The following is a 16,192-nucleotide window of genomic DNA, read 5'->3' on the forward strand; positions in this document are numbered from 1 at the left end:
GTCCTGGTGACCACGGATGCAAGCCTCCGAGGTTGGGGGGCAGTCACTCAGGGAAGAAACTTCCAAGGACAATGGTCGTGTCAGGAGGCTTCCCTACACATAAATATTCTGGAACTAAGGGCCATTTACAATGCCCTAAGTCAGGCAAAACCCCTGCTTCAAAACCAGCCGGTGCTGATTCAGTCAGACATCACGGCGGTCGCCCATGTCAACCGACAGGGCGGCACAAGAAGCAGGGTGGCGATGGCAGAAGCCACAAGGATTCTCCGATGGGCGGAAAATCACGTGATAGCACTGTCAGCAGTGTTCATTCCGGGAGTGGACAACTGGGAAGCAGACTTCCTCAGCAGGCACGACCTCCACCCGGGAGAGTGGGGACTTCATCAAGAAGTCTTCCAGCTGATTGTAAATCGTTGGGAAAGGCCACAGGTGGACATGATGGCGTCCCGCCTCAACAAAAAGCTAAAAAGATATTGCGCCAGGTCAAGGGACCCTCAGGCGATAGCTGTGGACGCTCTAGTGACACCGTGGGTGTACCAGTCGGTTTATGTGTTCCCTCCTCTTCCTCTCATACCAAAGGTACTGAGGATAATAAGAAACAGAGGAGTAAGAACTATACTCATCGTTCTGGATTGGCCAAGAAGGACTTGGTACCCGGAACTACAAGAAATGATCTCAGAGGACCCTTGGCCTCTGCCTCTCAGACAGGACCTGCTACAGCAGGGGCCCTGTCTGTTCCAAGACTTAGCGCGGCTGCGTTTGACGGCATAGCGGTTGAACGCCGGATCCCGATGGAAAAGGGAATTCCGGTTGAAGTCATTCCTACGCTGATAAAAGCTAGGAAGGATGTGACAGCAAAACATTATCACCGCATATGGCGAAAATATGTTGCTTGGTGTAAGGCTATGAAGGCCCCAACAGAAGAATTTCAGCTGGGTCGATTTCTGCACTTCCTACAGTCAGGAGTGACTATGGGCCTAAAATTGGGATCCATTAAAGTCCAGATTTCGGCCCTGTCTATTTTCTTTCAAAAAGAACTGGCTTCGCTGCCTGAAGTTCAGACGTTTGTGAAGGGAGTGCTGCATATTCAGCCCCCTTTTGTGCCTCCAGTGGCACCTTAGGATCTCAACGTTGTGTTGGATTTCCTAAAATCACATTGGTTTGAGCCACTTCAGACCGTGGAGTTGAAATATCTCACGTGGAAAGTGGTCATGCTTTTGGCCTTGGCTTCAGCTAGGCGTGTGTCAGAACTGGCGGCTTTGTCATGTAAAAGCCCCTATCTGATCTTCCATATGGACAGGGCAGAATTGAGGACTCGTCCCCAATTTCTCCCTAAGGTGGTATCAGCGTTTCATTTGAACCAACCTATTGTGGTGCCTGCGGCTACTCGGGACTTGGAGGCTTCCAAGTTGCTGGATGTAGTCCGGGCCCTGAAAATCTATGTTTCCAGGACGGCTAGAGTCAGAAAAACTGACTCGCTGTTTATCCTGCATGCACCCAACAAGCTGGGTGCTCATGCTTCAAAGCAGACTATTGCTCGCTGGATCTGTAGCACGATTCAACTTGCACATTCTGCGGCTGGACTGCCGCATCCTAAAATCAGTCAAAGCCCATTCCACGAGGAAGGTGGGCTCTTCTTGGGCGGCTGCCCGAGGGGTCTCGGCTTTACAACTTTGCCGAGCTGCTACCTGGTCGGGATCAAACACGTTTGCAAAATTCTACAAGTTTGATACCCTGGCTGAGGAGGACCTTGAGTTTGCTCATTCGGTGCTGCAGAGTCATCCGCACTCTCCCGCCCGTTTGGGAGCTTTGGTATAATCCCCATGGTCCTTACGGAGTACCCAGCATCCACTAGGACGTCAGAGAAAATAAGATTTTACTCACCGGTAAATCTATTTCTCGTAGTCCGTAGTGGATGCTGGGCGCCCGTCCCAAGTGCGGAATTCTGCAATACTTGTATATAGTTATTGCTTAACTATAGGGTTTTTTGTTCTGAGCCATCAGTTTAATGAGGCTCAGTTGTTGTTCATACTGTTAACTGGGTATAGTTATCACGAGTTGTACGGTGTGATTGGTGTGGCTGGTATGAGTCTTACCCTGGATTCCAAATCCTTTCCTTGTAATGTCAACTCTTCCGGGCACAGTTTTCCTAACTGAGGTCTGGAGGAGGGGCATAGAGGGAGGAGCCAGTGCACACCAGATGTAGTACCTAATCTTTTCTTTAAAGAAGTGCCCAGTCTCCTGCGGAGCCCGTCTATTACCCATGGTCCTTACGGAGTACCCAGCATCCACTACGGACTACGAGAAATAGATTTACCGGTGAGTAAAATCTTATTTTATGAGCCAACCGTGTCTCTAAACAAGCTATTATCTGTTGCAGATGACACTGAAGCAATTCCCGAGATTGTGCCAGGATTAATAAATCGCTGAGGTATGGAAAAATCCCTATCCCCTCCTGATGGAGATAAGATGCCATTACCACCATAATTTTGGTAAACACTCTGGGAGCTGTGGCCAGTCCAAATGGTAGGGCTTGAAACAGAGTTAGTGTTCACTCTAGGAGTGAAAAGGGGCAGGGCGCCTGACTCCGGGGGCACATGTGCGCGCGCGCTGCGAAGCCTCACGCGCGTCCGAAATGGGGGGGCGGCCACGCAAATTAGGGGCGTGGCCACGCCTCCGTCATTTTAGGGGGCGGTGCGGCCCACAGACGCTACTATAGAGAGCGTCTGTGGCCGGCGACGTCACTGTTGGGGGCGTGCCCAGCACCTCCGTCGGTGCTGGGCTTCCCCCAGCCCTCTCCCAATGCGTGAATGGATGCCGCGCGCATGCGCACGGCATCTATACACGCTGGGAGGGCAGGGAGCGGGCGGCTGTTCTAGCAGGGCGCCGCAAAAGGGGCAGGGCGGGTTTTGCCTGTTAAAAAACGGGCAGGGCGCGGCGCCCTGCTAAAACAGCCTAGAGCAGGGGTGTCAAACTCAAATTCATCGGGGGCCGCATCAGCAGTTTGGTCCCCATCAAAGGGCCGGTTGTATCTGTAGGTCTATCCAAAATTTACCGCTCCACCTGCCTTATATGTGCCCAGCCATCTGCCCCCTTTTAAAGTGCCCAGCCATGTGCCCCCTTTTATAGTGCCCAGGTCCCCATTTTACACATTGCGGCAGGCACAGGTCCCCATTTTACACATTGTGGCAGGCACAGGTCCCCATTTTACACATTGTGGCAGGCACAGGTCCCCATTTTACACATTGTGGCAGGCACAGGTCCCCATTTTACACATTGTGGCAGGCACAGGTCCCCATTTTACACATTGTGGCAGGCACAGGTCCCCATTTTACACATAGCGGCAGGCACAGGTCCCCATTTTACACATAGCGGCAGGCACAGGTCCCCATTTTACACATAGCGGCAGGTACAGGTCCCCATTTTACACATAGCGGCAGGTACAGGTCCCCATTTTACACATTGTGGCAGGCACAGGTCCCCATTTTACACATAGCGGCAGGTACAGGTCCCCATTTTACACATAGCGGCAGGTACAGGTCCCCATTTTACACATTGTGGCAGGCACAGGTCCCCATTTTACACATTGTGGCAGGCACAGGTCCCCATTTTACACATAGCGGCAGGTACAGGTCCCCATTTTACACATAGCGGCAGGTACAGGTCCCCATTTTACACATAGCGGCAGGTACAGGTCCCCATTTTACACATAGCGGCAGGTACAGGTCCCCATTTTACACATTGTGGCAGGCACAGGTCCCCATTTTACACATTGTGGCAGGCACAGGTCCCCATTTTACACATAGCGGCAGGCACAGGTCCCCATTTTACACATTGCGGCAGGTGGTGGAAGGAGGGAGAGAGAGAGAAAGAGAGGAAGGGAGAGGGGCTGACTTACATTTGAAGCGGTTCTCGCCGCTCTTCAGCCGCCTCTCCCTCCTCGTCTGCGCGGCTCCCTTCTCCGACGGGGTTTCGTTGAATGACGCGTTTGCGCCGTGACGTCACGACGCAATCGCGTCATTCCGCGAAACCCCGCCCCCCCCCCCGAGCTGGGCACTCGGGAGAAGGGGGTTTCATGGCGGCGGCACCGCGGGCCATCAGTCGAGGTCTGGCGGGCCGGATTTGGCCCGCGGGCCTCGTCTTTGACACCCCTGGCCTAGAGTGAACACTAAGAGTGTTGCTGGAGGATAGTAAACCTGAGATAGCACTGATGGGACAGTGCTCTAGGAACATGTAGGTAAGCATCCTTGATATCCAGGGATACCAGAAAATCCTTCGGCTCCATGGCCAAAATAATGGAACGTAAAGTCTCCATATGAAAACAAGGCACCCAAATGTACTTGTTCAGCAGGAGTATTGGCCAGAATGACCCATTTGGCTTCAGGACTAGAAACAGGTTGGAATAAAAACCTCCTCCTCGGTGCGCAGGAGGAACTGGAATTATCACTGACTGAAGCAACTTCTCAACTGCCTCTTGCAAAGCACCGGCCTTCATTTCCACTGAAGACGGGCTGGTACAAAAAAAAAAAACCTTTGAGGAGGGTGTTTCTTGAAAGCAAACCCATAACCTTGAAATACCGCTTCTTGCCCTCAGGCATCTGTGGTGGCATGCTGCCAGATCTGTGCAAAATGAAGTTGGCCTCCCACCCTGAGATCCCCCAGGTGGAGTCCCACACCATCAGGCTGATGGTTTATCTTCTGGCTTGGAAGCCGGCCCTCTGGCAACCCAATGCTTTTTAGCCTCAGAGTTGTCAGATTGAGACAGTTTGCCATAACCCTTTTCTTTTGCTTTTTCTTGAGTCCGAAAGGTCAGAAAAGCTGGAAATATAGGCTTGGATTTGTGTGTGGAAGGAAACTTCACTTTCTTGGAGTCTGCTTCTGACTCCAAAATACTGTTTAATTCTTTACCAAAAAGAATATCTCCAGTAAAAGGCAAAGACTCCAGATTTTGAGTCAGCTTTTCATGTACGTAGCCAAACAGCTCTGCAGGCTGCTACTGTTGAGCCCAATGCTTGAGAGGCAATAGTACCCATGTCCAAGGCTGCTTCTTCCATAAAAATAGCCACCTCTTTAATATGTGCAATATGGGATTTTTGCTCTCTAGATGCCAATGAAAAAACCTCCTCCAATGCATCAGCCCAGGTTTCCACTGCTTTTTCCATCCATGCTGAAGCCATGGCTGGTCTTCCAATTGCCCCAGACAAGGAGAAAATGGTTTTTAAAAACCATCTATTCTCCTATCCGTGACATCATTTAATGATGTTGAAGGCAGAGGTCATGTAGATTTTCGCACCAATCGAATGACATGCGTATCTATTTTGGGAGCCCCTTCCCTTTTTAAACAGTCCTCAGCTGGAAGAGGATAATGGGAATTCCATTTCTTTGGCATTGTAAACTTCTTACTGGGTGTTCCCAAGCATCTTACATATTTTTTCCGTCAGCTGTTCTGACCCAGGAAATTCAGTCCTGACTGTTTTGGGACGTTTAAATACAGGTGGCTTAGATTTTTACCAAAGGCTCTGCTGCCTCCACTGAGCCGAGACCTTAATCTTCGTCTCTGTATACAGCACCAAAATGTGATGAGTCCTCATCCTCCAACGAGTCCCCATCTGAAACATGTGTAGACTGAAGATGTTGTTTCATGTCTATGCGATTTATTTTCCACCGGCCTTTCAGCCTGTTTTTGTTGAAAGGCTGGAGATTCCTGGACTGGATGTGATAAACCCCAGGGGGAAAGTTGCATGTAAGGGTTAATAGGAACCTATCCCTGGTATAGGAGTTGGAATTATCCGCTCAGCTATACTGGATAAAATCTGGCCAAAAGTAGCCCATGGGGGTTCAAGTTGAACCTGTGCCTGCCTAGGATTATTCAGGAGGCTTTGGTGAAAGCTAAAACAGTTTGCACATGATCCATTTTGAACCAGATCCTGAGAGGTTAACCCAGCTTTGCAAGACAAACATGAAATGAGTGTTGGTGCTGCTGTGAATAATGTATCCTCTTTACCCTTGCCTCTTAGTCATGATAATGAAATCACACCTGTACAGTGTTAACTACACAATTTGTGACTGAAATCACTTTAAAAGCTGTTAAAGTGACATACAATCAGATCCCTCCCTGCTTTGCACCAGCATTGAGGATCGGTATATACACACAAACTGACAAACAGTAAAGTCAGCAATCACAGGTTATAGTTACATTAGTATAATCAATATGAGCACATATTCAACTACAAATACATTACAAGTATGTTGGAGAAACATTACTGCATTACCTTCTATAGGACTTTAAACGTATTCAGTCGCACAGCGAAAGAAACAGCTGTAATAGTTTACAAACTCATAAGCATCAGGCACTTATCCAACTACTCATACTTAATGGTAGGTAGAGACTTAGAGCTGTATCACCTGGCTCAGGAGAGTGGGATACAGGGAGGCTACACCCCGCTTCCAGGATCGATTAACACATTAGCGAACGCTGAGTGGAATCAAAATGCTATTCGTGTACACAATCGCCCAGTGATTCTACAGTGAACACAGACGTCCAAATGAACACAGACGCACCAGTCACACAGCCGCCTACGCTGCGACTGTGACTAGACACACAGCGTGTCAGATGGAAGCTGGAAAATCAGTTCATGGCGGGAAACTGGTCATGAACCGGGGGGGGGGGAGAAATGCTGGACACTATTTTAAAAATAAAATTTTTCTACACAATTAAAAAATCCCCACTGCAGATTAACCTTCTATACTTCTATATGTAGATGCAAATGTATACAGTATGCTACAGCATTACAACTGGTGACCGTATTGGTTGTACAGCTGGCAGCAATCACATTACAAAACAAAAATAAAGTCTTCAATTGTATAACACACACGGGGCCTTCTTCAACGTTGCATGCAAGTGGACTGGAAATGCAGCCACATTGTGTATGGAAATAAATGTGGATCGTAAATCGCAAGTTCCGTACGCAAAGACAGATATGTGTCACACTCTGAATCAGGCCATTAGTTTACACATTCAAACATGTCATCATGCAACATTCTCCTCAAATGGAGATGCCAGAGTCTACATAGTACTACTGCACTCAAGAGTCAGCATATACTATACATAATCAACTGAAAAATGTTTTTCATGGATTTCCGCTATGCTAGGCACCAAAAGGCTTTAAGTAGTATTCAACAGACCAGGGGTAGGCAACCTGATATTGCACCTGCTGTGAAACTACACATCCCAGCAAGACCCGTCACAGTATTGCTGGGATATATAGGAGTAAATGTATGAAGCAGTGATAAGAGTGGAGAAGTTGCCCATGGCAACCAATCAGTATTGAAGTAACATTTATAATTTACATACTATAAAATTATACAGAGCAGCTGATTGGTTTCCATGGGCAACTTCCCCACCGGCTCACTTCTCCACTTTTATCACTGCTTCTTACATTTACCCAATAGTTCTAAAGGATCGTACACACTGGCCAATATATCGTCCGTTCTATTGAACGGCCGATATATCGCGGGTCCGTAGGCCAGTGTGTGCGGCCGATATGTCTGTGAATTCCGTCGTTCACAGACATATCGCGGCGGCCCCACAGCACAGCCAACGTGCAATATATCTGCCGCTATATTGGCGCATCGCTGTGTGTGTACGGGCTGTCGGCCGCCCGCCCGCACACGTGCTGCGGCAGCGATTGACAGATGAACTGGGTGGGCATGTATACACGGCCGCCCGGTTCATGACGTCAGTCCCCGATGGATCGGGCAGTGTGTATGCACAGCACACTGCCCGATCCGTCCATAGGTATATCTGCCGATCAATTGATCGGCAGATATATCTATCAGTGTGTACCCACCTTAAGAGCTGGAATTCAACAATTTACCTCCCCTATCAATAGGCTACAAGAAGTCTGATGTACGCAAACAATGAGAGCTTCTCCAGAACAACAGTTTTATGTTTAGTGATCATTTAACCGCCTAAGCTGCTAGAATGTTTTTTTTCCTTGGTTTTAACGCCAGTGCAGTGTCTCATATTTTGGCTTGTTGACATTCAAACATTAAAGTATGCCATTCTTCTGCGCACTGGCAGTACCTACAAAAAGACTTTTAGGGGTAGGCAATGTGTGGCCTCCAGTTTCCATTGAACTACACATCCCAACATACCCTGCTTCAGTTTTATTGTTAGATCTGTTAAAACAGTGGCAATGCATGCTGGAGTGTGTAGATTCACACCATCTGGAGGGTCATAGGTTGCCTACTCTGGTCCTATTTGATGATTTTGTCATTTCCAAAAGATACCATTCGGGTTTGGAAGTGAAAGGGGGTGTTCTGTTCTTTTTATGCTTATACAAATAAAATGAAAAAAAGTTTGGACAATGTTTATTTAAAAAGTTATTTCCATTCCTGGAGGTTTTTTAAATTAAGAAAAAAAAATGGATATATATTTTTGCATACTGGCTCTTACTTTATTTAGAGCAGATGTTTCCACCCTCGGTCCTCAAGACACCCACAGTCCAGGTTTTAAGGCTAACCATAACTGACCTTCTTAGAACCTGTTATTTTGATTTAACCACATGCGAATAAGCATGGATATCACAAAAACCTGGAATGTTAGGGCTGATTCAATTGTTTTCCTCTGCATCTACCACTAGGAGGTGCAAAACAGAGCAATTCAATTGTTTCTCCGTTTACACGTCCATTAGCACAGGGGTGGCATTTCTTCTTGTTCCCCCCTGAGGTGCGAGAACAAATATGAAACTGGATTATCCACTTTTCACGCCTAAATCCCATCTATTTGGGCACATATAAAGCAATGGGCGCCCAATCAGAGCAACAACTGAATAGCTCTGATGGGCGCTCATTACTTTGGGACCCCAAAAAATATTTGAACTGTCCCCTTAGTGTGCCTTGAGCACAGACACAGATTTAGAGTAGTAAATAGTAATACTGCAACTTACAAGCGCACACAGGCAATGTTTTTTTTTTTTTTTTTTTAAAGGGTATCCCTGTGTCTGTAGGTGCCCACGGTGGAGATACATATGTGTATTTAACAGGTAATATTCCACTAAACTGCATCCTTATTTTAATGAGGGTGTCATGTGTAAGAGCCAGGACTGGCAAAGTCCAGACTCTTTTAGAGCATCCCACAAATCTGGATTCTCTCTCAATTCTCAAAAAAAATATTCACCAAACGGTTAGACTACTGACTATTAATTTGTTTTTTGACTTACCCCTAAACACCAGGGTAAATCCAGCTCACATTTAGCAGAAATTTTGACTTTGATCTTCCCCTTAACCCTGGGAAAATCAAGTCAACAGTTTTTCTAGGAGTCCTCCATATTTATGCAACTTATTGCTTACAGCCCATGGGGGAAGTGACCATCCAAACCAATATGAAGCCATAAGTGCCGCGCGCTTGCAGATATCTATAAGCCCTCCCACTAACACCCATCTCAGTAGCATTACACAATGGTTTCTTAGGAACTTTTGTATGCTATTCTACATAAATGGAAAAGCAATGTGAAAAATACATGAGTAATAGGACCACTGTTTCAATATATAAAGAGTGATTTTGAAAGCTCTATTTTTAGTAATAATAAGAAATAAGGAAAGCTGGAACCTAAAACATTACTCTTGAAAACAAGGACTACTTCACTTTTCGTGGTATCAAGAGCAATGCTAGAAAAATGAAGAACATTTTTTTTTGGCATCAACCCAACCTATATAGTTTTATGGCATGTGAAAGTTACTCAAAAAAAAAAAAAACAATGCCGGAGGTCCCATCAACATGTAAATAGACTAGGACAGAGTGTAATGCTGGTTAAGTACATTTAATAAAAGCGTTAATTGTAAATGGAAAGAAGAAATAAGAGGCTGTGCATGCATTAACTACTGCCTTTATTTAGGCTGCAAGGAAAAATACGGGATCCGGTCTGAAGGGTTCCGGTATGAATGGTCGACAGTCATTAGGTCGACCACTATTGGTCGACATTGGCATAGTCGACATGGACAAATGGTCGACGCATGGAATGGTTGCCACCTGAAAGGGTCGACATGAGGGTTTTTTCTTTTTTGGGTGTCGTTTTCTGCGTAAAGGGACGGGGAACCTCAATTAGTGCACGGCTTCGCTCGCCATGCTTCGGCAAGGTGCCACATATTACAGTTCCCAATCATAGTCCACGTGGATCGTAAAGTATGGAAAAGTTCCCCAAAATAGGTTGTTTTTTTAAAAACTCATGTCGACCTTTCATGTATCTACCATGTATCCATGTCAACCATAACATGGTCGACCATCCAAATGGATACCGGTCTGAAGATCGACACTGTCTAGGTTGACAATGTTTAGGTCGACAGGGTTGGAAGGTCGACAGGGTTTCTAGGTCGACATGTGCTAGGTCAAAAGGTCGACATGGTTTTCACATATTTTTTTTTTACTTTTTCATACTTAATGATCCATGTGGACTACGATTGGAACGGTAATCTGTGCCAAGCGAAGCAAGGCACCATGCCCGAAGCATGGCGAGCGAAGCGAGCCATGTGAGGGGACACGTGCACTAATTCAGCTTCCCGGTCCCTGTACGCAGAAAACGAAGAAAGAAAAAAAGCATGTCGACCTTTTGACCTGTCGACCTAGAAACCCTGTCGACCTAGTGACTGTCAACCTAGACACTGTCGATCTAATGATCCACACCCGAAAAATACACCCATCCTAACTTTCGGGTTATGCTTTCATTTAACGTTGTTCTGCTGGTTTTGCCATTGTTAAGCAAAAAAGTTAAGTCAACCTAAAACACCAGTGAACATTACTTGTGACCAGTTAAGAGATGTTACTTGTGACACATTAGAAATTAAAGACTATGTTAAAACTTATAAAGTATTGGTATCATTTTCAATTAGTTGTTTATAACTTAATATAAAATAAAAAAAAAATGTGTACCACTTAATAGTTGACTACATTTCTACTGCTCCAGGACCACTATGACAGCATTAAGTGATGGGATGTCTCATGAGTGCGTGTCATGCAGCCCTTCTTACTGGAGTATTTTTTTTACTAAAGACATTCTTGTGACTCTGACAGCATTTACGCAACCTTTTATACCTCCCTACCAGCTTGACTACAGGTTATCCTAATGATAAGGCCTACATACACACTTCCAATTTACAGAATGCTGCTCCACACATTAAAGGAACAGCCCACTTTAGGCTATTTGGGAGGCCCCTGAATACATCATAATACCCAGCAATGTCTCAATAACTGATCTCCTAAGACACAGGTACAGATGTTATGCTACAAAGAAGCCAAAAACTACATGCTGTGCAGAAATTGAGTTTAAAGTTGCCATTCCCCCTCACCACCCCAGATCTGTACCTGTACTAATGACAACAGGAACGCACAATGCCAGTATAATGTATCAGACACTTCTAAACACCCCTCCCATATCTGTCACTCTCCCCTCAGAGACCTCCTGCCAAGCTCCCCGGGCACCGTGTAGGCAGAGCCAGTAGTACCCACAGGCACCATGTGGGCAGGGCCAACAGCACCCTTGGGCATTACTGCCATTTCAGCAGACATCTGGAGAATCAACAAAGTGACCAGGAAACACTGAACAAAGAGTGAGCCCTCTCCCCTGAAGTCATTATTAGTGGCCCTATGAGGTGTGGCCCCCAGCCTAGATCGCTGTCACTTCTGTCACTGCCTCTGTACTGGATCTCTCTGCCACTTCCAGTGTTTACTGCCAGGACGTGGGCCCTCTCCTCCCACACCCCGCCTCCCTGAGCGCCCCCAGCCCCTTTCCGCTCCCCAGCCTCTTCCTTACCGGGAAGGCCCGGATCCGCATCTTGGTGTCCTTCCGGCTGCCGGTGCCTTTGCTGAGATTCGACATGTCGGCGGCCAGTCGTCCTGCCTCGGCCCCGGGGCCCCTCCTTGTCTCCCCCCGGCGTGTGTCGGTATGAGGAGGCCCCGGGCCCGGCCTATTAGCGACCTAGATGCTCCTCCGGCGTCCTCTCTCCAGCCTGCCCCCCCTCGCTGCTGGGCTGGGTGTGTGCTGCGCTCTGTGCTGGCGCTCGTCTGCTCGGGCTGACTAGACCCCTCCGCGATGGCGGCCAGGCTGCATCCCTCACTCAGCGAGCTCGGCCGGTGGGAGGAGCGCGGGAGCTGGGCGGCTCTCGCGAGACTTCATACTTTCCCCCCAGCAGCGCCCTCCTCACTGTAACATGGAGCCGTTAGAGGTGGCTGGAGGGGGCGCCGTGTTGTAGTGGCAGCTTCCGCTGGAAGCCAATATCGAAGTTCATTGGCTGAACTTGATATAATCGTGACGACACGTACATGCCACGCCCCCATACCTAACTCCGCCCCTCTCTCGACTCCAGCTTCTCTGCGTTGCTCCATGCTGCTGACAGCCGTGCGTCCCGATCATCAACATCTTTATTAGTAAGCGTGGAAGACACAAACGTACAGCTGCTGCTGCTCCTGTCCACAGATGAGTGAGGCGGCGCCCGCAGCCGCTGTCAGTCACACACGGAGCAGCAGCAGACAGTGGTGCTCTCTGTCACTGTGTGCGCCCGGCTCGTGCGTCTTTCCAGTCACTTACCGCACACACACAAATACTGCGGGTTAAATGCGGCGCAGACCCCGCTGTATGGTGCTAGCGTAAAACAAAATCTTTTTTGTTCCATGAGTTCAACTTTGAAAACTCTCCCGTCACTGACCCGGGAGACGGCTATAAGAGACATTGGACATAACATAAATCAGTATAATTGGTTCAACAATGAGATTAATGTCCTTCTGACACATCTTTAAGGGGGGGTACACACTAGGCGATTTCAGCCTAAAAAATAAACGATAACGGCATAAATGTTGTTATCGTTTATTTCTCTCTACGTCCTAGAGGATGCTGGGGTCCATATTAGTACCATGGGGTATAGACGGGTCCACCAGGAGCCATTGGCACTTTTAAGAGTTTAATAGTGTGGGCTGGCTCCTCCCTCTATGCCCCTCCTACCAGACTGTTTAGAAAATGTGCCCGGAGGAGCCGGTCACAGCTAGGGGAGCTCTACTGAGCTTTTCTAGTAAAGTTTATTCTAGAGTTTATGTTTTTACAGAAGGCTGCTGGCAACAGCCTGCCTGCAATGAGGGACTGAGGGGGAAAGCAGTATCCTTCCGGCCTCAAGGGAAAGCGAAAGGTTAGACATACCTGAGAGGCCAACTTCTGCTGTTCAGCCAGGTCTGGTTCACGACCACTTCAGATGCATGGGTACTGGAAGCTGTCTCTCACAGGTACGCTGTCTCATTCAAGAAACGTCCCCCTCACCAGTTCTGCACAACGGCTCTCCCATCGGATCCGTTAAAAGAGCAGGCTCTACAAACAGTTGCAAGTTTCCTCCTGAGCATGGGAGTGGTCGTGCCGGTTCCTCACCCCCAGAGGGGCAGAGGTTATTACTCGACCCTGTTTTTGGCCCCGAAACCCAATGGATCCTACCGGCCTATACTCAACCTCAAATCTTTGAACAGGTGAGAGAGTGTCCAAGTTTCGTATGGAAACGCTGCGCTCAATAGTGCTGGCTATGGAACCCGGAGACTATATGGTATCCCTGAATATACAGGATGCATATCTGCATATTACTACTGCCATATCACATCAGCTGTTCCTGCGGTTTGCTATTGGCGACCTTCACTACCAATTCCAGACTCTGCCATTTGCACTGGCTACTGCTCCTCGGATATTCACCAAGGTCATAGCTGTTATGACGGCCCACCTCCGTTGTCAGGGAATCAGAATCCTCCCGTACTTGAACGATTTACTGATTCCGGCAAGTTCACACAAAGTCCTCCTCAGTCAGCTACAACTGACGGTGACTTTCCTGCAAGGATTACACCTTTTTTTGTGAATGAAAGACCACAGTTATTCAATATATGGTTTGCATACTATCATGGACATTTCATTATAGCGGCCGGGGAAAGTTTAATCCGGTCCAGAGATTACATTGATCCACCTCCATATAAATAAGCAATTTAATACTTTTTGGTGTATATTTTCACACTTTTTAAAGATTAATAAGTATTGAAAAAGATTTTTTATTATATATATATATATATATATTTATATATATATATATATATATATAGATATAAATAACTTTTTACAAGGTACCTTGATTATAATTGTGTATTGTCTAAAGTGATTTATGTATTAAACATATACACTGCACAAAAGAATAAAGGGAACACTTAAACAACACAATGTAACTCCAAGTCAATCACACTTCTGTGAAATCAAACTGTCCACTGATAATGTCGGTATTATCTTAGACCGCAAAGCTATACCCCTTTGTACACTATTACCGTTGAGCCGCTATGGCCACTAGACTACGTGCACGTGCTACGCACTTTGTACGCTATTTGCGTACAGAGTCCTGCACTTGGTACGCACTTGGCGTACGCACGCTGCGCTGAGTGTACGGAGTACACACAGCGAGCGCACACACAATTGATAACCTTGAAACCTTGTTAATAATACAATGTAATGATATGCTTATATTTTAAACCTTTGGCAGCAATGTACTGCAACGATGTTAATACCTTTAAACCTTAAGTAGCGCTGGCGATACAAAGTATCCGCAGTGCATACACCTTAACAATGCTTATACACCTTAAACAGGTTAATCTACTTTAAAGCCCAGGCAGGAAAGTGAAAACACAACACCATTTGTAGTTGAAACCACAGGGTTCTAAGGCCTCCGTGGATTGATTCCAAAAAGGTAAAACAATACAAGTTATACACTACAGACTAACAAGTAAATCTAAACAGAATAATGGCTACAGAGAATGTACGTACGTGAGAATATTCGCAAGCGCAACCCGAATCCGGTCCTCCGCTGGTCATACAGATAGCGTTTAGAGTCTTCTGACCGGCCAGGCAACAATGGTCCTTATATACACAACATGCATACACAATACAATGGTCACTGTAATCTCATTGTTCATTGGACACAGAGATATGTCTCCACATTACAGCAAAGGTCATAGGTGGATTTGAAAAGGTAGACGATGTCTTTTCCAACTGCTCTTGTGGGTGATATCCTCTGGATCCCCGCCGCATATGTAATTTACAGTAAATACAGTTAATGTTCATAATCTACTTTTGCACATAACTATACGCAGGAGCAAGCGATCTTTCTCTAACTAACACCGGAATGTTACCCTCAAAATACCCTACAGCTGGATACTAGACATCACCTTCCAACCTTTATCTGACCCTTCCTATCATGCAAAGGCGAATCTCTCTGTCCAGGAACTGTTTAAACTAATAATACTTGCTGACATGGTCTAGGGGAACTATATCTACAATATACGCTATTTGGGTTAAATATGCTATGTTCTAATAAGACGCTCACAAACTCCGCTGTAAATACCCATATCATGCGCATGATCGCCGGAGCGATCTTACGCAAATTGCGGATATGTGCACGTACGGCGGACTGAGTGCACGAGCAGCGGGCATGTGCATGGGGTTAGTACAAGGCATATGTATTATGATATTTTTCGACTTTGACAGTCCACCCTTTGGCAGTCAGCAATAACTGCCACTATCTAAATATTAAACAGAAAAATATACAATACAATACCTAAAAATGATTGGGTGGTGGGAGGAGAGGAGTAGGCAGGAAATGTATGACCTAGTGGGATAGTAAAAGCATGTATGTATGAACTTCATGTCTGAGGGGCATGTATCATCGTGCCGTACATGTTCTAGATAAGCTTCGAGGTATTGCGAAGTATACAATAAATCCTTCTTATCCCGTATTAAGGGTCTGTAAGTGGGCCAACAAACACTACCGAGCTCTTTTCGGCTTCTTGTTCCAACAAATGGGGTGCACATTTAGTTGATGATACATGGAGGGGGAAAAACATGGGAATGCTAATATATGTATCTATATCACCTGTCGAATATGTGTGTCACTACCTGAAGGTTGTAGAGATGAAGATAAGACATGTATCACAAATACATTCACATAATAATGTGTGCCATCGTCCTTGGGTGTTGATTGAAGTCTTGTCCGGATGGGTGTATCCTTGCTGTGGGTGGTAATCAAAGTCTTTCAAGTGTCCATAAAAAGTCTTTAAATTGTCTATCAAAGTCTTTAGAATGTCCATCAAAGTCTATAGAATGTCCATCAAAGTCTGTAGAAATGTCCATCA

The 16,192-nt window shown here is 46.4% G+C and overlaps 1 protein-coding gene across 1 annotated transcript in view; it reads right to left on the reverse strand.

The window, feature by feature from the left end:
* CUL3 (cullin 3) overlaps positions 1 to 12,247 on the reverse strand; it is a 293,465-nt gene extending 281,218 nt beyond the window's left edge. The window contains exon 1 of the mRNA XM_063915923.1: positions 11,811 to 12,247. Within this exon, the coding sequence (XP_063771993.1) occupies positions 11,811 to 11,876 (66 nt within the window). The 5' untranslated portion in view covers positions 11,877 to 12,247. The remainder of the gene's footprint in view (positions 1 to 11,810) is intronic.
* Between the last annotated feature and the right edge of the window lie 3,945 nt (positions 12,248 to 16,192).

This window comes from Pseudophryne corroboree, chromosome 4 (genome assembly GCF_028390025.1).
Source record: "Pseudophryne corroboree isolate aPseCor3 chromosome 4, aPseCor3.hap2, whole genome shotgun sequence".
NCBI classification, from domain to species: Eukaryota; Metazoa; Chordata; class Amphibia; order Anura; family Myobatrachidae; genus Pseudophryne; species Pseudophryne corroboree.